At 47.5% G+C, this 20,431-nt stretch overlaps 2 protein-coding genes across 4 annotated transcripts; both read left to right on the top strand.

Moving 5' to 3' along the window:
• Positions 1 to 996: 996 nt before the first annotated feature.
• Slx1a (SLX1 homolog A, structure-specific endonuclease subunit) lies at positions 997 to 6,282 on the top strand. 3 transcript variants are annotated; one of them, XR_004123340.1, is made up of 7 exons: positions 997 to 1,683; positions 4,247 to 4,298; positions 4,395 to 4,733; positions 4,994 to 5,121; positions 5,235 to 5,319; positions 5,393 to 5,510; positions 5,617 to 6,282. XR_004123340.1 is itself a non-coding variant. In XM_031388287.1 (6 exons), exons 1-6 carry the CDS (start codon positions 1,019 to 1,021, stop codon positions 5,420 to 5,422), a joined length of 1,299 nt encoding a protein of 432 aa, XP_031244147.1. In that variant the 5' UTR covers positions 997 to 1,018; the 3' UTR covers positions 5,423 to 6,282. The 3 variants fall into 3 exon arrangements, 1 of the variants encoding a protein (XP_031244147.1); XR_004123341.1 differs by having other exon boundaries at positions 5,393 to 5,517; XM_031388287.1 differs by having other exon boundaries at positions 5,393 to 6,282.
• Positions 6,283 to 6,487: 205 nt separating this feature from the next.
• Positions 6,488 to 9,397, top strand: LOC116101361 (sulfotransferase 1A1-like). The gene is given in 6 exon segments (XM_031384943.1): positions 6,488 to 6,678; positions 6,777 to 6,900; positions 6,945 to 7,039; positions 8,259 to 8,266; positions 8,994 to 9,120; positions 9,207 to 9,397. Coding segments are annotated over 6 exon segments (690 nt in total). The 5' UTR covers positions 6,488 to 6,533.
• The last annotated feature ends 11,034 nt before the right edge of the window (positions 9,398 to 20,431 follow it).

Genomic DNA, 20,431 nt, shown 5'->3' with positions numbered 1-20,431 from the left:
ACAGTGGAGAGGAATTAGCTGTGGAGGAGCTGGACTGAACATCAGCGAGCACCGTGCCCATCGCCCCCTTGAGTGCGCACCTTGTGAAGAGACTGACACCCTGATAGAAATTCTGTATCTAATCTCTGTTGCCTCCAGAAACCTGGAGAGAGGGAACTTGGGTAAATGCTCAGGGTTTCTGGTCCTGAGGGTTGGCAGAGCAGGAACACCCTGCTTTTTGAGGGCTGACCTTGGTGACAGTAAGAGACCACGGGGATAGACAGTGAAGGCTTACAAGGCAGCCTTGGCAGAGACTTTAAGAACAGAACTTTCATCTGCTTAAGTTGGGACTTAGAGGGCTCAGGAAAGAAATCCATCCAGATTCATCAAAACAATGGCTGGAGGAGAGTCAGGGAAAAGCCACGTCCTTGACTCTGCCTCAGAGTCTTCAAACAGCACACTGAAACCAGCTGGGCCAGGTTTAAAATTTAATGGCTGTTCAGGTCTGGGTCCCTCATTCCTGCCGCTGTCGGGTCCATTGCTCTGGGGTCAGAGTTTTCTGCTCAAAGGCATGGATGTGCGGGAGCTCTTCGGCTAAGCACTCGTTCACCAGTCTGGAGCGAGAGAAGGGAATGTGAAATGAGCGACCTCGGCTGGGGGTGGTGGGCTCCGAAGCTAGGGCGACCAAGGAGATGGGAGACGTCTCCAGGAAGTGGGGATTCGAGGAGAGGACAGAAGTCCGACCACAAAGGCAGGAGCACTCTCTCGGGGCTTTGGGAGTGAGAAGGGCCCGCCCTGGGAGTGAGTGGGTCCCACCCGGGCGGGCGGATGCCCGGGTTGCCATCCCGGGGCTCACCGGTGTCTCTGGAGCAGTGGCTTTCCCTCGAACTTAGCCGACACCACCAGGACTCGGAAGCTGGTCGCGCAACGGTTCAGAGTCGTGTCCTCCACCTCCTAGCCGGCAGAAGACCCGGACAATGGAACAGGCGCCGGGAGTCCTTCCCCACCGCCCGCGACCTCCCGGCATCGGACTCACCACATGCTCTGCCTCCAGGTCCTGCCGCAGCTTCTCGCGGAGGTACTCGGCGCTGAGTTCCATGACCACAGCCCGGCGGGGCCACAGCCCAGCGTGCACAGAACCTCGCCTCGGGTCCCGCCACCTCGCTTTCCGCCCTCACTGCAGCCACTTCCTCCACGCCGCTCACTTCCGCCCTTCCTAGGGCGGCCTCGAAGGCAGCGCTTCCGCCTCCTGGCACCCCTGACTTCCCGTCGCTTGAGAGGTTCCCTTCCAGCAGTTAGCCAATCCGAGCCAGACTGGAGGACGGCCGGTCGAGCGGCCCTGCTTGCACACCCTCCTCCTGCCAGCAGGCGGCGCACCAAGTCGCTCTGCCGGTTTTCCAGAAATTTGCAGGACCATTCTCCCGTGCTTTTTCCTAAGCCAACGTTTTGCAGTCCTGGCTACCCAGCCCTTTCCGAGGTCACAGAAACCACCCCCAACTCTGGACCTTCAACCCAGAAAGTCCGGATGGAACATGCGGCAAGACCAGGGCGCTTCTTCGGTGTCTACTTGCTCTACTGCCAGAACCCTCGGCATCGAGGTCGCGTTTACGTGGGATTCACTGTCAATCCTGCTCGTCGGGTCCGGCAACACAATGCGGGTCGCAAAAAAGGTGGCGCCTGGCGGACCAGCGGGCGAGGACCTTGGTAAGAAGGCGCTGGTGTCTGGCCGGAAGGCTATGGGTAGGAGGCGGATCGCTAGGGCAAAAGACTGACAGAGGCGGGACCGGTTGTGTGTGTGTGTGTGTGTGTGTGTGTGTGTGTGTGTGTGTGTGTGAGTGTGATCTAGGGCGGTGCTGAGTCCCTGGCCTGTCACCAGGGCAAGCGTAGCAGGGAGGTGGCACCTTGTGGATATTCACACTCTGCGATGGCTGGATTAATATTTGTGATGCTTAGTTAGATTATGAGTGCACAGGTTTAGGGCTGCTTTGTAACTCCACCACCAAGGTATCAGACGCCCTCTTCTAATCTCTGTACATATGTGCATACAAGCAAAACACTCATGCACTTAGGGTTACTATTTTTTAAAATAAGAAATTAAAGATATATTTATTCATTTTATGTTTATGAGTACAGTGTAGCTGCCTTTAGACACACCAGAGGAGGGAATTGTATGCATTGCAGATGGTTGTGAGCCACCATGTGGTTGCTGGGAGTTGAACTTGGGACCTCTGGAAGAGCAGTCAGTGCTCTTAACCGCTGAGCCATCTCTCCAGCCCCCTTAGGGTTACTATTGTTGTGATGAATCACCATGACCAAAAGTTTATTGGGGAGGAAAGTGTTTATTTGGCTTACATTTCCATGTAAATGTGCTTTCATCTCCTCAGATGAGATGAGAGCCATACCCAAGCTGTGTGAATATAAGGCTTGGGCTGAGCTAGAGCCTTTCTCTCTTTGTACTAACTATCCCTAGGCCTACCCCTGGAAGCTTCTAGCCTCTGTACAGTCTAATTTTCCAAGATGGCTGATTCAATCTGGCTCTTCTGACTGAAATGCTCTGCTTGGCCTCATACTAACCTTGGCAATATGTTCTGATCTTCCGGTTCCTTCTCATTCTCTGACTCGTTCAGTCTTCACCTGTGTCTAGCTTGCTCTCTCTACAACCTGTCTCTGTAAAACTGCCCCGACCAAACTTCCATACACATATACTCTGCTTCTTCAAACTCACCTTACCTTCATTGTTAGGGGTTAAAGGGTGCGTCTGCATTCCAGCCCGATCATATAGACCTAGGTCTTTGAAAGTGGTCCCTTACCAGAGCAGCTATGTTGCTGGATTAGAATTCCTCTATATTTCCAGTTCACTGTTCATCATTGGAGGAAGTCAGGACCGGAACTCAAACAAGAGCTGATGCAGAGGCCATGGGACCCAGGGCCACCAACCCAGGGACAGCACCACCCACAATGGCCGGGCCCTACCACATAGTTTGTTAATCAAGAAAATGCTTGCCAGGCAGTGGTGGCCTGTGCCTTTAATCCCAGCACTTGGGAGGCAGAGGCAGGCAGATTTCTGAGTTTGAGGCCAGCCTGGTCTACAGAGTGAGTTCCAGGACAACCAGGGCTACACAGAGAAACCCTGTCTCAAGGAAAAAGAAAAAAGAAAATGCTCTACAGGCTTACCTATTATATATAGGTTACCTATTATATATAGGTATAGATAGGCTATATGCCTGATCTTATGGGAGAATTTTCTCAATTGAGGCTCCCTCGTGTCAAGTTGACATAAAATTAGCCAGCACAGTGCCACCAACAGATGAATGGGTGAAGAAAATGGGACATCTACAAGATGCAGGGTTTTTTAAAAAAAATTTATGTATTTATTTATTGTATGTATATGAGTGCACATTGTAACTGTACAGATAGTTACGAGCCTTCATCTGGTTGTTGGGAATTGAGCCTTCATCTGGTTGTTGGGAATTGAGCCACCATGTGGTTGCTGGGATTTGAATTCAGGACCTTTGGAAGAGCAGTCAGTGCTCTTACCTGCTGAGCCATCTCACCAGCCCAAGATGCAGGTTTTTAAAAACCTTTTATTTTTATTTGATTAATGAGTGTGTGTGTTTTTACTAAACCTTCATCTCAAGAGCAGAGTCCATGCAGTACTCGTAGACGTCAGAAGAGGGCGCCAGACCCCTTCGGATGGGAGTTATAAACTGTTCTGAGCCCAAGTCCTCCGCAAGAGCAAGTGCTCCTAACTGAACCACCTCTCTGGTCATATGCAGTTTGCCACAACGATGAGGAAAATTATACCAGTTATGAGAAAGTGGATGGAACGGGACATCATCACGTTAAGTGATAGAACAGACAAATAGCTCAAGTTTTCTCTCATTTGGAATTTAAAGAAAGTGGGAAGAGAACTATTTGGAATGAAAAAGACCAAAAAGAAGGGGTGTGTGTATTATTCTGTACAGTTAATATACAATAGCAAAAGTTGTTTTAAAGACCGGGATCAGGAGATAGGGGCCCTGGTCAAAAGGCTGGGGCTAGAGTACAACTTCCAAAGGAGAGGAATCAGGGACTGGGTGAGGAGCCTGAGATTGGCAGATACAGGGTCTGCTGCCTCCATGAAAGATTCAAGCTCTAATGGCCGGGTGTGAAGCGGTGTGGTTGTACTCTCAGTGTGAACTGGAGCATAGGCCTGGTGGAGGGATTCAGCTTCTATCTGGGTTGAGGTGGGATGGGGACTCACTGGCCGTGCCCCTCTCCTTCCAAGGGATATGGTGCTGATCATACACGGTTTCCCGACTGCTGTGGCTGCCCTTCGGGTAAGAAAGGTGTCTTAAGGGCGGGCTAGACTGGTTTGTCTACAGGACCTTACCCAGGACCACCCTGACCTTGTCTTGGGTCGTCCCCTTCTATAGTTTGAATGGGCCTGGCAACATCCTCAAGCTTCGCGGCGCCTGACTCACGTGGGGCCACGCCTGCGCAGCGAGGCCGCCTTTGCCTTCCACTTGCGCGTGCTGGCGCACATGCTCCGAGTTCCTCCGTGGGTGCGCCTTCCTCTAACACTGCGCTGGCTGCGACCTGATTTCCGCCATGAACTCTGTCCAGCGCCACCACCACACATGCCCATTGCCTTTGGACCGCCGCCACCCCAGCCCTTGGTTCCAAAACGACCCGCTGTAAGTGAGGCTGGCAGCGAGCGACAGCTGGATCTAGGTGTCAAGGCCAGATGCACGCTGTGTGCTCTTATGCTGCAGGTAAGGGTGCATGGGGGCTGAGATCGGGGAGTTTGCCCACGCAGACCAATGTCTAATGAGGAAAGCAGTTTCTTCTGCTCTTTCCGAACCTATCAGCACCTGCCAGGGGCCGTTAGAACCTCTGAATGGACAACCAGCCACCCCGGCCTCCTTCCGAAGTCACAGCCCTTTCGTGTGCTTTCTACTTTTTCCCTGTTGCTTTCTTGCCTAGCACTCAGTGTGTTGTTCTCAAGTTACTTCTCATCTGCCACGTTTGACAGGATGAAGAGGGCCCCTTGTGCTGCCCCCACCCTGGTTGTCCCCTAAGGGCCCACATCATCTGCTTGGCAGAGGAGTTCCTACAGGAAGAGCCTGGGCAGCTTCTGCCCCTAGAAGGCCATTGTCCTAGGTGAGTCCAGGCCTCTTCCCAGCATGTGTATGCCTGGGAGAAGGTGCCCCTCGTGCCATTCCTGGCTCCCTGAATCCTCACTCTGGCATCTCCACCAACTGCACCTTTGGCAGCTGCAAGAAGTCACTACTTTGGGGAAACCTGGTTGGGCAGTGCCACGTGGACACTGAGGAGGAAGAGGATTTGGAATTAGAGGAGGTGAGTGGTGACTCTGGCCCCTCCCTCTCCCAGTCTTCCTAGACTACCTCTGACCCGCTCTTTGTCCTTACAGGAACACTGGACAGACTTGCTGGAGACTTGATTGATCCTCAGTGTCCCCAACCTTCCCCTGCACCTTTTCTGGTCTTCAGGAATTGGCAGCTTTTACTTGGGCACAATCCAAAGGCTGAGTTAAGGGTACCCTCTGATGTTTTCTCGGCCGGGCGGGAAGGGAAGGAGTGAAGTGGAGGCTTTGGCCTGACCAGGACGCTTCGCTACCTCCCTTATCTTTCTCAGAGGTAACAGCTACTGTGTTCATTCACTTTCCCGTGGCTATGATTAATGTCGGGACCAGCAACTTGGGAGAGGAGGGGACTTGTCTCCTATTACACTTCAGGTACCAGCCCATCAGTGAAGGAAGTTTGGGTGGGAACTCAAGACAGGAACCCAGAGCAGAAACCACGCAGGAGGTTGCTTATTGGCTCCATCTCTCTGGCTGGTGCTTCAGTCAACACTCAGTCTCCCGATTGAGGAGCCCTCCGATAAGGCAGGGCTGTGTAAAGTTGACAGCTGAAACTAAATAGGAGAGAAATCAAAGGCTCAGAGTATTGCCTGCGACTTGGAGCCTCTGTTGGGAGCACAAAGGTCCTTGTGCTCACACGCAAGCGCCAGGCATCTCCTGGAAAGCTACCAGACTCTGCGACTGGACTCTACCCCAAGAGTTCACTAATGCAGGCTAGAGAGCTGGCTCAGCGGTGAAGTGGCTGTTCTTGCAGAGGACTCAAGTTCACTTCCCAACACCCACATAGTGTCTCACAACCACCTACAACTCCAATTCCAAGGGATCCATCCGATGGCATCTTCTGGCTTCCGAGGCACAAAGGCACACTTGGTGGTCAACAGAGTACACTGCAGGCAAAACACTCACAAAAATAAAATAATAAAGTTAAATTAAAAACAAAAGTTCTTTAATGGTCTGGATACCCATGGGATACGGAGGTCACGGGAGGTTCTACAGGTGAGCTGCCATACAGCCACACTGGTGACACTGCCCTGTGGTTAGCCCTGCCTTCCAGGCAGCTACTACCTGACAGCTCTGTGAGCTCCAGTAGAGTGCTCTTCCCCCGAAACCTCCTGGTCTTTCTCTTGAGGCCAAGAGCACCTCAGGTGGTGGTGGTGTGCTACTAACGAGGTGGGCAGGCTGTTTCAGCAACATGGGGCTGGTGCAGGAAACCTGTCTGTCAATGGTGATTCTGAAGGGCATCCCAAGGCTCAAAGACTTTGCAGAGAGGGCTGCTGCACTGCAAAACTGGCAAGCCTTTCCTGATGACCTGCTTGTCAGTGTGTACCCCAAATCTAGTCAGCCAGGAGAGTCCTATGACCAGGTCTGTAGCTGCCACCTTGGCAGGCAAAGCCAAGCCCTCAGGCCCAGTCACTTTCCACTCTCTCCTCTCCAGGTACCACCAGAGTCAGTGAGATACTCCACATGGTCTATCAGGATGTTGACCTAGAGAAATGTCACTAGGCTCCCATCTGGTTTCAGGTTCCCTTCCTAGAGCCCAGAAGCCCTGGTGACCCCTCATGTATGTGAAGAAATATTAGGAAAAATGACATGGATAAAGGACTGGGGTCTCGAAGCTCTGGGAAAACACCCCAGGCCCAAGATTCCTCAAGATGCGCTTGCCTGTGTCTCTGGTCCCCCAGAGCTTGCTGGATGAAGGTCAAGGTGAGAGGCCAGGGCAGTGCTAGACAATGCTGGATAGACTCTTGGTCCTGTGCTGCTGTCTCATGAAGTGAGAGACCATCTGCCTGTCAGTGTTGTGGGGTTCAGGATGCAGATCTGAGAGAAGGGGAGTCACAGAAAAAGGAGCTCACAGAACATGGAAGAAAGCTGGCTAGACCCAGACCTGCCTTGTTCTAGTACAGGTAAGGTGGCCCCTTAGGGGACCAACCTGATTTACACATTTGTATAGGTGGCTTGTCATTGCTGCAAATAGAACTCCAGATCCATTCTGACTCTTGGCTTCAGGTCTTTTTTCTGGGTTGCACTGAGGCAGGACATCACAGTGAAAGTGCATGGGCGAACAGTAAGGAATGAGACATCCCCCCCACCCCAGGAATGCCATCCAAACATGAATCCTGAGTGGATCGATCTCCAGGTTAGGTCAGTCCTCGCGGCTAGTCAATTCACAGCAGTGCTGCCCCACTAGAGTGAAGGCTTCAATGAGAGTGTTTTGCAGGGTACTCCATGTCTAACCTGAGCTAGGAACAACCAAATCCCAGGTCAGTGGTACCCATAACACAAGGCTGCAACAGTCCAGCCTTCAAGCCTGTTTCTCCTTTGCCATCATAGGAGAAAACTCCCTCAGTGTGAAAATTCTTCTCAGCATTGGAGAAACAGACGGGGTCTTGATGAATTTGAGGCTAGCCTGGTCTACATAGTGAATTTCAGCTCACCCAGAGCTACTCCCCAACTCTCAAACAAAACAAAAAAACAAAACACAGCACATATTAAAAGATGGGTGTCTTAGTTAGGGTTTCTATTCCTGCACAAACATCATGACCATGAAGCAAGTTGGGGAGGAAAGGATTTATTTGGCTTACTTCCACATGGCTGTTAACACCAAGGAAGTCAGGACTGGGACTAAGCAGGTCAGGAAGCAGGAGCTGATGCAGAGGCCATGGAGGGATGTTCTTTACTGGCTTGCTTCTCCGGGCTTGCTCTGAAAGATCTCCGTGGGGAGACCCCCACTCAAATCTCGGGAGGACGTGCACCCAAGGAATCACGAGAGACCGTCTTGATGTAATTACAAGAGGTAGTTTTAATTTTGGGGCGCTCCAGGCCAGCACCACACTTATCTCACGCAGGAGATAGTGGAGTTGACCACAAGGCTCAAAAGTTAGGGGTTTATATAGGGAAAAGGTCTGGGGGAACAAAGAAATCAGTGTGGCCATACATGATTGGCTAGTTCAAGTATTAACTATTACGTGCAGAACAGAGTGGAAAATTCCTAAACTTGGTGTTAATCTGAGTCAACAGAGCATCTGACCTTCTTCTATATCTTTTTGGCCTGTTAGTTCCCAGAATGTCTTAACAGCTTGCTTATTTTTGCCCAGGCTTATTTGGACATATTTGACCTTGGTCCACTGTGTTTTTCTCAAACCTGCAATTTTCTCATTAGCCAGCACAAGTTTTAAATTTAACTCTTTCAACTCAGACTGCTCTCTTATAGAACCCAAGACTTCCAGCCCAGGGATGGCACCACCCACAAGGGGCCCTACCCCCTTGATCACTAATTGAGAAAATGTCCCACAGCTGGATCTCATGGAGGCACTTCCCCAACTAAGATTCCTTCTCTGTGATAACTCCAGCCTGTGTCAAGTTGACACACAAAACCAGCCAGTACAATGCGATATTGCACACTTTTAATCTCTGCATTAGGGAGACAGAGGCAGGTGGAATTCTGTGAGTTCAAGGCCAGCCTGGTCTATATAGTAAGTTCCAGGACAGCCAGAGAGTTGCATAGTGAGACCCTGTCCAAAAACTCAACAATAGCCCAACCCCACCCCCACCCCCGCCAAGCCAAGAAAAGACTACATGATGAGGGGGAGCCAGGGTTGGAGTGGGGCTTGGGGGGTGTCATGATGGTACTGGGGTTCATCTTCCCCTGCAGGTGATCTATATTGCCCGAAATGCAAAGGATGTGGCTGTCTCCTATTATAACTTCTACAAGGCCAAGGTGCACCCTGAGCCAGGCCCCTGGGACAGCTTCTTAGAGAACTTCATGGATGGAAAGGTGGGTGTGAGTCTGCAGCAAGGGGGGGCTGGACTTGAGGGGCACAGCTGCAGCTCACAAGGCCTGTGCCCACGCCCTGTCCTCTCCCAGTGTCCTATGGGTCGTGGTACCAGCACGTGAAGGAGTGGTGGGAGCTGAGAAACACTCACCCTGTTCTCTATCTCTTCTATGAAGACATGAAAGAGGCGAGCCTGCCTGCTCCCACTTCCTCCTGTGTCACATCTGCTGGGCAGGAACCTTACCTAGCCCTGTCCTGGCTTCTGAGCCCCATCCTATCCTAACCCCACAGCAGACCAGCACTTCCAGTCCTAACTCCTGCTCAGGACCACAGCATAGCTCAGCAGAGAACACTGTCCAGCCCTTATCTTGCAGTAGGTGTCAGTCATATGTGCCACCATTGATCTGGCAGAGGCAGGTGGATCTCCGAGTTTAAGGCCAACCTGGTCTACAGAGCAAGTTCCAGGACAGCCAGGGCTACATAGTGAAACTCTGTCTCTACAACCAACCAACCAACCAACCAACCAACCAACCAACCAAAGATAAGGGAAATCAAAAGTTAGGATTAACTGGGAGAAAGAAACTGGTTGTAGGGAGTCACAGAAGTGGGGTGTGAGAGAAAGCCATGTGAGAAGAAAGTATGACATCATTTGTTTTTGGTTTTGTTTTGTTTTTTGTTTTTTTGTTTTTTTGGGTTTTTTTTTTTTTTGGTTTTTTTGAGACAGGATTTCTCTGTGTAGCCCTGGCTGTCCTAGAACTTACTCTGTAGACCAGGCTGGCCTCAACATCATTTGTTATGACAACGCATAGAATGTTAAATCTGTGAGTCGGTATACCAGCCTGAAAACCAAGGAAGCAGAGCTCGGCTATCTTACCTGTAATCCTAGCACTTGGGATACCAAAGCCATCCTAAAAGACAGAGCAACTTTGAGGCCAGACTGGGCTAAATGAGACTCAGAATGTTCATGAAGCTTAATGAGTACAAGACACTCAAACCCCGTATGGCACAAGGCCTCCACAAGTACTAACTGCTGGGGGAAGAGATTGGTGGCTGTAGACAACAACATAGGATTGGGCTGCCTTGGAGTCACCGAGACCCCAGTAAGTGACCCCAGTGAGCTCCTCAGCTCACTAAGCTGGATCCAGGAAGTATTGGGGTGCACTGTGTAAAGCTCAACTGTATATTGTTGACTGTTGTTCTGTAGGAGAGCTGAGTACTGCCAGATCTTGGTATTGTTAATCTTATGGCCCAGCACTGGGTTTTCCATTTTGTAAACATTCACCTTCCACACTTGCTGACTGGCTTAATAAAGAAGTGACAGAAAATAGCTAGGCAGGAAGTGGAGGGTGGAACTTCCAGACAGACAAAGAATCTATGGGAGAGGCTGGGCGGTGGTGGCGCACGCCTTTAATCCCAGCACTTGGGAGGCAGAGGCAGGCGGATTTCTGAGTTCGAGGCCAGCCTGGTCTACAGAGTGAGTTCCAGGACAGCCACGGTTACACAGAGAAACTCTGTCTCGAAAAACCAAAAAAAAAAAAAAAAAAAAGTCTATGGGAGAAGTCGGGGGTGGGGGGCATTCACCAGCAGGAAAGAGGTGGACAGGTGTCAACATCACAAAGCTGTAGAGCAAGCCATGTGGCAGGACTTGGGGCTAGGACAGAGCAGATACATTCAGATTGAGCTATCTGAGAGTCTGCCCAGCTAAGGGCCTAAACTATAATAAAAAATAAAAATCAATGCATTTCTGTGTCATCTAACCACTGGCAGGTCCAGAAAGTCCTGCTATGAGGAGGCACTGTTTCTTTGCTCTGTCCTTGGTCTCCTTTTGGGGCTGAACAAACCAGACATTTGGCAACTTCTCCCCTGGAGAAGCCACCCAAATGCTCATATTCCCTACAACTCAACAGCCATGGTCCAACTGGAGGCCAACTGTAGTCATATCAAGCCTGAGAGAATGAAGACCCAAGACCCACTGGGTTGGCCTCTGCCACTGGATTGGCTTCCAGGAGGCAGAAAACAGCATTCCAGGTGTGGAGGAGCAAGACTGAACAGCACTTCCTGTGAGGCTTGTAGAACCTTCCAGAAGTCTGTCTTGCCTCTGGTGCTGAGCAGTGGGAGAGGCACATACAGTTGCTTGGAGTCTGGATCTCATCCCTGGAGGGCTGGCAGCAGGACACCCTTTGGTCTGAGGGCTACATGGTGGAGGAAGCATAGACCAGGGAGAAAAAGGCAGCTTGCAGGGCAGCCTTAGGAAAGACTTAGAAGAGCAATTTCTTTCTTTCTTTCTTTCTTTCTTTCTTTCTTTCTTTCTTTCTTTCTTTCTTTCTTTCTTTCTTTCTTTCTTTTTTTTCTGTGTAGCCCTGGCTGTCCTGGAACTCACTCTGTAGATCAGGCTGGCCTGGAACTCAGAAATCTGCCTGCCTCTGCTTCCCAACCACTGGGATTAAAGGCATGTGCCACCACCGCCTGGCGAGGAATTTCATTTTTTAAAGTGGGGGCCTAAAAAACCTAGATGAGGAGGATAATTCATCCAAGTTTACTGAAACAATGACTGGGGAGAGGGAGGGAAAAGCCAAGTCTCTTAGTTACCTCAGAGCCCCTCTATATACAAGGGACTGACACAGCTAGTCCTGATCCACATGGCTCTTCAGTTTGGTTCCTTCCTCAGTTGGTCAAGACTCCAGGGCATGTGAGGTGGCTTAGTAGGAATGGGGATCTGCAACCAAAGTCTGTGATGGCTAACATTATGTTTTAAGTTTAAATTACTGTGCTTAAGCAATCCATAAAACCAGTGGTGGTAGCGCATACTTTTAGACTCAGTACTCAGAAGGCAGAGGCACGTGGATCTGTAAGTTCTAGGCAAGCCTGGTCTACAAAGCATGTTCCAAGACAGCCAAGGCTACAGAGAAACCCTGTCTTGGAAAAAAACAAAACAAACAAACAAAAAAAGATTTATAAAACAAAAATGCCTATAACCTGTAAATCCCCACTTAGTCAAGGACAGATAATTCCCTGGAATGCTAGGGGCTGTTCATGTTCAAGTTGGGTGCCCCGACTGCATGGGATGTGTACATAATTACATGAACATAGGAAGCATACAAAGGATGTATGCTTGTCTCTGATTAGATGAAGGCCAGCCCTATGTAGCCTTGTGGGTTTTGCCTTAAAAACTCCTGACTAATAGAATTGAATGTCATATTCTAGGGATGGGTCACCACTATGGATCTAGCTAGTATCCATGGTCCTGACCAGTATCTAATAAAGCTTGCTTTAAGCATCTCAAAAGTTGTGGTAGTGGTCTTACTCTCACCCCATGGGATTAAACATGACCGACAACTTTTCATTCAACCCTTGAGATTCAGTGTAGAAAGAGAGAAATTAATTCTGTACGTTTTCCTGTGATTTACACACACACACACAGAAGCTTGTGTAAACCACCCCCCAAATAAATGTAATTAAAACAATTTAAAAAAAGATTTGTCAGTGGACCTTGGATATAGCTTAGATAGTAGAGTGCATGCCTAGAATGCCTGGAGTCCTAGGGTAACCCTGGACCAGAGAAATGGTGGTTCGTGCTTGTGATTCCAGTGTTCAGAAGGTAGAAATAGGAGAACCAGAAACTCAAGGCCATTTCAGCTACTTGGAGCATTTCAGATGGGCTTGAATTAGATGAGATCCTGCCTCAAAACTAAAACAAAATGAAGTAACAGGGCTCCAACGATAGATAGCTCTGTATTTAAGAGTACTTGCTGCTCTTCCAGAGCTTTATGTCCAGTGCCTGTGGAGGCCAGAAGAGGGTGATAAATTCCTCACAACTACAGTTATAGATGGTTGTGAATCCCCAAGTAGGTGCCAATGCTCTTTACTCTCCCCAGCTTCTAGCCTCCTGTTCCTCTCCCACTACATCCCCCCTACCCTGCCCCACCTTTAAAGCAGGGTTTCACTATGTGGCCCAGGCCCTTCAACAGAATGATAAAGTGAAAATTTGCTACAGAGAAAATTTATTTTTCTAAAGACATCACAAACAAGGATGTGAAAAATAACAAGACCCATGCTTACTTAGGATTAACGTGAGGACGCTTGTAATGTGAGGTTTACCGCCTTAACTCCTCTCTCCTTCCTAAACCTAACCAGCAGGCCTCAGGAAAACACCATACAGCTTTTTACAAAGGGAAAGCTTGAAGCGAACCACTTATACGTTTTTACTTGACCTTTAAACCTTAAATTTTAAGTTTTGCTTACTCTTTCCTTTTTCTAAGATTTAATACATGAGTGTTTTGCCTGTATGTATGTCTGTACACCATGTGTGCAGTTGGTGCATAATGATGTCAGGGTATGGAGGGAATCAGATCTCCTTGAAGTAGATCTGATGGGAGCCTTCATGTGGGTGCTGGGAACTGAACTGTTGTCCTCTGAAAAGCAGCCAGGGCTCCAGACCATTTACCTAATCTTTAAACCTTGTCACAAATTGCAGTCTGTAGGGAGAAAGTCAAGAGTTAGAGTGTTAGATTCTGAAGCACCATAAAGAAACAGGAGTCTGACTTTGATAAGACTACTTCGTAGAACACACATAGATGGGAAACCTCTGGCCCGGGAAAATGGAAACGTCCACAGGGAACAAAGCCAGACAACACACTTGAGGAAGCTGATGCGACTATGGAGCTAACACTGGAGCTTGAGGTTTCTTTCCTAGAGTTGTTTGCTTCAGGCAAGTCAGATTATTTTGAGAGAGAGTCTTTCTGCAAACATTTCTCTCTGGCTAAGTCAAGTTCAGCAGGGTCAGCTATAACCTCACAAGATTCCTGTTTTCACAAAAAAATCAGGAGATACTCTATCAGAGTGAGTGAGTGTTGTTTACACAGGCATGACCATATCAAGGACTCATGGGAGTGTTAAAGCCTTCCCCAGGATGCTTGTCAGTGGGATGGCAAGGCCTTCCTCCAGTCAGAGTGCAAATGTTGACAGTGTTTGCAGAAAATATCCATTCCCCACTCTCATGTTTACAGTCTCATGACTGATCCCTTACAGGGTGCTCCTACCACCATTAACTAAACCTTGTAATCCTTGTTCAACTGTCACACACACGATACGCTTCTGGAGTGCTTCAGCTCCTCCATCTGACCCCAGCTCTTCTGGACCTGTGGCCATGTGTCACTTGTCTTTGGTTTTGGTTTTTTGGTTTCTTTGGAGACAGGGTCTCTCTGTATTGTTCTGGATGCCCTGGTTCTCACTCTGTAAACCAGGTTGGCCTCGAATTCAGAGATCTCCTATCTCTGTTTCCAGAGTGCTAGGATTAAAAGCATACACGACAACTGCTGGCCTCTTGTGTCATTTTTTTTTTTGTTCCCTCAGAAGTACTGGGGGACTGCAGCTATACAGAATGAGGCAGCATCCTTTGACAAAAGTAACTTGAGAAGCCACAGGATCATATAGCCATTAGTATGATTCTCTTTTAAGTAGCTCACACCCAGGATGTCCTTTTCCTTTGTGATTGTCTCAGTATTTAGTGAATTCACTAACTGTTTTACTCTGACTCATCCCCAAATACTTCCCTGGAGCAGTCAAAGATTTGACCTGACCTAAGATCGAAGGTGCATCTGTGGCTGCTGGTGGCTGTGTTGGGAAGTCTTCTACCACTACAGACAATCCTTAATTTTACTTGAGCTGTCTCCTTTTCTTTTGGTCTGTATGACAAAAGGTTTGTCAATCTCAATCTCGTCTTATCAAGAACCAACAATGGTGGCAATACAGTTAACCCTTTGTGTTCTTCCAGGCTGTGTACTTTAATTCCTGTCCTGCTCTCTTTCTATCTACTCATTTGTAGGAAGATTTTTTTCTAAACCCTTGACATTGACATTCAGGAACTTATAGCCTCATAAATGCTAGGCAAAACTTTTATCAACTGAGCCATATCCTTTGCCCCAATTCTTAGGAATTTTTAAATGTTCTGATTTCTTCAAGGCAGAAATCTCCTGTTCAGTTTCCATGCATCTATATAGTTTTTGTTTGAGACAGGGTCTCCCTAATGGAGATACTCAATAATGTAGACCAGACTGGCCTTGAACTCACAGAGATAAACCTGTATTTGCCTCTCAAGTGCTAAGATAAAAGATGTGTACCAGCCAGGCAGTGGTGGCATACACCTTTAATTCCAGCACTTGGGAGGCAGAGGCAGGCAGATTTCTGAGTTCAAGGCCAGCCTGGTCTACAAAGTGAGTTCCAGGACAGCCAGGGCTGAGAAACCCTGCCTCCAAAAAACAAAAACAAACAAACAAAAAAGAAAAAAGAAAAGCAAAACAAAGCAGAAAGTGTATATCACCTGGCTTGTATAGTTTTTCTAATTCCTTGTCATTGATCTTTATTCCACTTTGACCTTATAAAATACAAACGAAACAAAAAACCCAACCAATAAACAAACAAATGAATAGGTCACTGAGATGGCCTAAGACAGACAGCCTGATCTCAACCCCATGACTCACACAGTGAAAGTACAAAACTACACGATGTCCTCTGACTCTACTGTGTGCTGTGGTGTATACTCTCATATTGGCCTGCACTCATGTGCAAACTCACACAACTTGTAAAATTTATTTTGATATAAAAGTTTATTTTTCGCCTTTAATCCCAGCACTGGGAGGCAGAGGCAGGTGGATTTCTGAGTTCGAGGCCAGCCTGGTCTACAGAGTGAGTTCCAGGACAGCCAGGACTACACAGAGAAACCCTGTCTCAAAAAAACAAAAAAAAACAAAAAAAAGTTTATTTTATTTGGATGGACCCATCTGTTCTTTTATAACCATTAGTATTTATGAAGCTGGAAGGCCCAGCATTTGGTGCATATATATTTATAATTGTTCTTTTTTTTTTTTTTTTCCCAGAGACAGGGTTTTTCTGTGTAGCCCTGGCTGTCCTGGAACTCAGAAATCCACCTGCCTCTGCCTCCTAAGTGCTGGGATTAAAGGCGTGCACCACCACTGCCCAGCAACTTACACTCTTTTATACTCAGTCTCTGTGTGTGTCATTGCCAGTGAGCTGTTTCTTGTATCTAAAATATGCATTTCCTTGCTGAGTTTTTCAGCCATGTTACTAACTTTTCAAGTCCCGAATTATTTTCTTACTTTGTCTGCTTGCATTCTCTTTGAAGTTTACAAGTAAACTTAATTTTCTTTATCTTTTTGTTTTGTTTTGTTTTTCAAGATAGCCCTGGCTGTCCTGGAACTCAGAAATCTGCCTACTTCTGCCTCCCAAGTGCTGGGATTGAAGGTATGCACCACCACTGCCCAGCTGTAAACTTAATTTTCCTAATAGCACACTATGTAGCCACTACTCCCACTTAAACATTATATATATATATATATATTATGTATTATTATAATTAAGTACACTGTAGCTGTATTCAGACACACTAGAAGGGGGTGTCAGATCTCATTATGGGTAGTTGTAAATCACCATGTGGTTGCTGGTATTTGAACTCAGGACCTTCGGAAGTGCAGTCAGTGCTCTTATCCTCTGAGCCATCTCTCCAGCCCCTAAACTTTTTTTTTCTTTTTAAGGTTAAAAATAATTATGTGTAGGTATTTGTGTCTGCCTGTGAGTGCAGGTGTCCACAGTGAACAGAAGTGTCAGACCCCTGGAGCCGGAGGTACAAAGGACTGTGATACAAGTTCTGGGAATTGAACTCAGAGCCTCTGGAAGAAAAGCAAGTGCTCTTGACTGCTCAAATCCTCTGCCTAACTTTTGAATTTCCCCAGCATGCTGTCCATTTCAGTATCTCCAATGTGGTAGTTGAAGTATTCCGCTCTTTTAGAGGGATCATCATACCTTGTTTTTCATTTTTCTTTGTTCTGATCTGTGCACGTGGTGGGATGGATGTGATCTTCATTTGAGGACTCAATCCCCAGTGTTCCTCATGGGGATGAGAACAGTCCAACAACAACAACATAAGTCAAACAACCTACAGAAACGCAATTTTAGCTGAGTGGTGGTGGCAAACACCTTAATCCCAGCACTCAGGAGGCAGAGGCAGGTGCCTCTCTGAGGTTGAGGGCAGTCTGGTCTACAGAGTGAGTTCCAGGACAGCTAAGGCTACACCCCCTGTCTCGTTGAGGGGGGTGGGTGTGGGGGGCAGAAAATTCTTTAAATGTGAAGTCAACTATGATGCTATCAATAACTACAGAAGCCAGGCGGTGGTGGCGCATGCCTTTAGTCCCAGCACTTGGGAGGCAGAGGTAGGTGGATTTCTGAGTTCCAGGCCAGCCTGGTCTACAGAGTGAATTCCAGGACAGCCAGGGCTATACAGAGAAACCCTGTCTCGAAAAACCAAACCAAACCAAACCAAACCAAAAAAAACAAACACTACAGAAAATAAACTGCCAAAAACAAGCATTAACTGGGCAGTGAGGCATGCCTTAATCTTAGAACTCAGCAGGCAGAACTTGTTGAAGTTTGTCTGCTGTTAGACATTGTAATGCTAAATTCTGTACCCAAAGGTTCAGTTATGAGTCAATTTTCACTTTTACTAGCTCTCATTGTGCAAATCTTGTTCCTTAATTTAAAACTACTGGTTACTAAATAAAGATGCCTACAGCCTGTAGCTGGGCAGAAGAGAGGTGGGAAGGCCTTCGGTTACCAGGCTTCAGGTCTGATAAGAGAGGAGAGAGAGAAAGAAGGAAAAAGATGACTTGGGTAGGTGCATCATGACAGCATGTTCATGAGGACCCACCAGTTGGAGAAATAGGCCCAGGCAGAACATGGCAAGTTATATCTCAGGGTTACAGGGAAGTAGGCAAAACAGCACAGAGGGTTGACATTTGTCCAGCTCTAGTGCTTTAAGGCTTATTGCAAATATAAAGATTTGTGTCTTTTATTTGGGAACTTTATGGTCTAAGGTGGGTTAGAAAACCCCAATTAAGGCCCAGCAGTGGTGGCGCATGCCTTTAATCTCAGCACTTGGGAGGCAGAGACAGGCGGATTTCTGAGTTCAAGGCCAGCCTGGTGTACAGAGTGAGTTCCAGGACAGCCAGGGTTACACAGAGAAACCCTGCCTTGAAAAACCAAAGGAAAAGGAAAAGAAAAAAGAAAAAAGGGAAAACACAGGGTTTATGGGAAATAAAAATGCAAAAATGTCTTGGAGCAGCTGCTTCTGGGTTTGGAATGTGGAGCCCAGAAGTCAGGAAAGGCAGTTAAGTTGGAGATTTTCCCACTTTATGTGGTGCTGAGCCCAGAGTGTTCAAAGGTCAGCCCCTTAGCACAGTTAAAATCCCTCTTCTTTGTGTACTAGGAAACTGCAGATTCTCATTCCACTCCAGAGACTCCCCAGCTTGCATACCTTGGGGCTGCTGGTGTCTAAGCACAAATATGCTTTCCAAGTGACTGAGATCTAGTACTGGGAGACCCATCTTAGTACCTTCTACATCCACACCTCTGCAGGAAGGAGGCACTGCATGGAGTTTCTTATGTATCTGCACAGCTGAGGTAGTCTTGAGTCACCTCTTACCCTCTTGTGCTTCTGTTCCTTTTCCTACAAAACTGCGCGCGCACACACACACACACACACACACACACACACACACACACACAGGGTAGGTGATGTCCCTCACCTCTAAAAGCTGGCAGTCTTCAGTCACTTTACTCTTAGCTAAAGAAGGTAGGGCTACCAGCAGTCAAGCTTCTTGTTGGGATTTATCCAGCCTTCTCCTAATCCATAAATTCTTACATACCCACTGACCTCCCAGGAGCTACGGCTAATAAAACCCTACCATAACTGACTTGTGATTATTTCTTGTTTTCAGACACCCAAAGTATCTTAGTCCCAAGCAATATGCCTCTTCCAAGACAGAACCAGGGTATAGACAGACCTTTAAAGTATGCACAGTGCCAAAATGGATTCCTCAGGAGTTCTCTCAAAATGCCACATGTAGATTTAAGGTTTAAGCTTGTTCTGGTAATAAAGAAATGAACTTTAAATTTAAAAAAAAGTTACACACATATATTGTTTATGTGCATGTGTGTACCCATGTCATTCATGCCATGGTTCACATGTGGCGGTCAGAAGACAAATTGTACCAGTCAGGTCTCTCCTATCATTGTAAGAGTTCTGTGGATTGAATTCAGACCATGAAGCTTGGCAGCAAGTGCCTTTACCATCTGAGATATCTTGCTGGTCCAAAATTACCCTTTGGTCTTTATTCTTCTATCCCTCCCTGCTTCAGTGGCAGTAAGTGTACCAGCAAAGCTTTCCAGAGCCAGTAACCTGTGAGCAAAATGTTGGGAACGATAGAGTTCTGAGCTACAACTCAACACAGGCGCTCTGCTCTGCTAGTGGCCCTAGTTCTGAGAGGATCCCCTCCCCACAGGTGTCAAGTTCTGTGAATGGATCCCCTCTCCATTGGTACCAGTTTTCTTCATAGGTGCCTGCTAGTAGATCTCATGGCTTGAAGGTCTGGCACTGGATCCAAATGCCCACCCACAAGAAAAAGAGATGACATAATATATGGATATATGTATTTAGCTTTCTTCAAAACCAAGGAGAGAAATGCTCTATAGCCTATCTACAGACAGGAGGAGGCAGACATTACGAGAGCACATAGAGTGGTAGTGTCTCTCCTGGAATATGAGTTTTCCTTTAGTGGCAGAGCTCCTGTAGTGATCCATCATTCCAAGCATAGCACTTTTCTAATGAGACTGGGTGTGTTGATACCTGTAATTCTCCCACTTGAGAGGCTGGAGCAGAATTGCCACCAAGTTCAAGTCCACCTGGAATTACACTGTGAATTCCTAGTCAGCTTAGGCTACAGTGTCAGACCTTGTCTCTGTCAGCTCCAAAGCCAGCATTCTTCAGGAACTTGTGAAGCAGTTCCTCTCTACTAAAGGAGCCATTTCCTGATCACTGGCAGAAGGAACAGATGGTTATCAGTGGTGCCCATTAGCATACTAAAGTGCTTGCTGGCTCCAGGCTTCTTCAGTATCCCAAGAACCTGTTACACATTTCAAAATCCATGCTGGCACCTTGGCTCTTCTCACTCCCCTAGCTTAGAAGCTTCCCATTGTCATTACAACCCAGCTATTTCAGCTATGCCACCTCCCAACCATTCTCCAAGTCCTTTTCTTTGTCTTCATCTCTTGCTATTCCATGCTCAAACCTACTTCTCATGGTCAAATCCAGTCTTCTGGTCATATTCAGTTCACTTCTTTCTGGATTCTTCCAGATGACTATGGCTGAACTCCCCCTCTGGTCTACAATAAAATCCCTTCCCTCAGTCACATCTTGGAGCGGTCATGTCATCAGTTTACATAGTCTCAAACAAACAAAATTTCCCCT

The sequence above is a fragment of the Mastomys coucha genome, unplaced genomic scaffold (assembly GCF_008632895.1).
Source record: "Mastomys coucha isolate ucsf_1 unplaced genomic scaffold, UCSF_Mcou_1 pScaffold21, whole genome shotgun sequence".
Classification (NCBI taxonomy): Eukaryota; Metazoa; Chordata; class Mammalia; order Rodentia; family Muridae; genus Mastomys; species Mastomys coucha.
The sequence above is the reverse complement of the archived record's forward strand: the minus strand, read 5'-3'. Positions and strand labels throughout refer to the sequence as shown.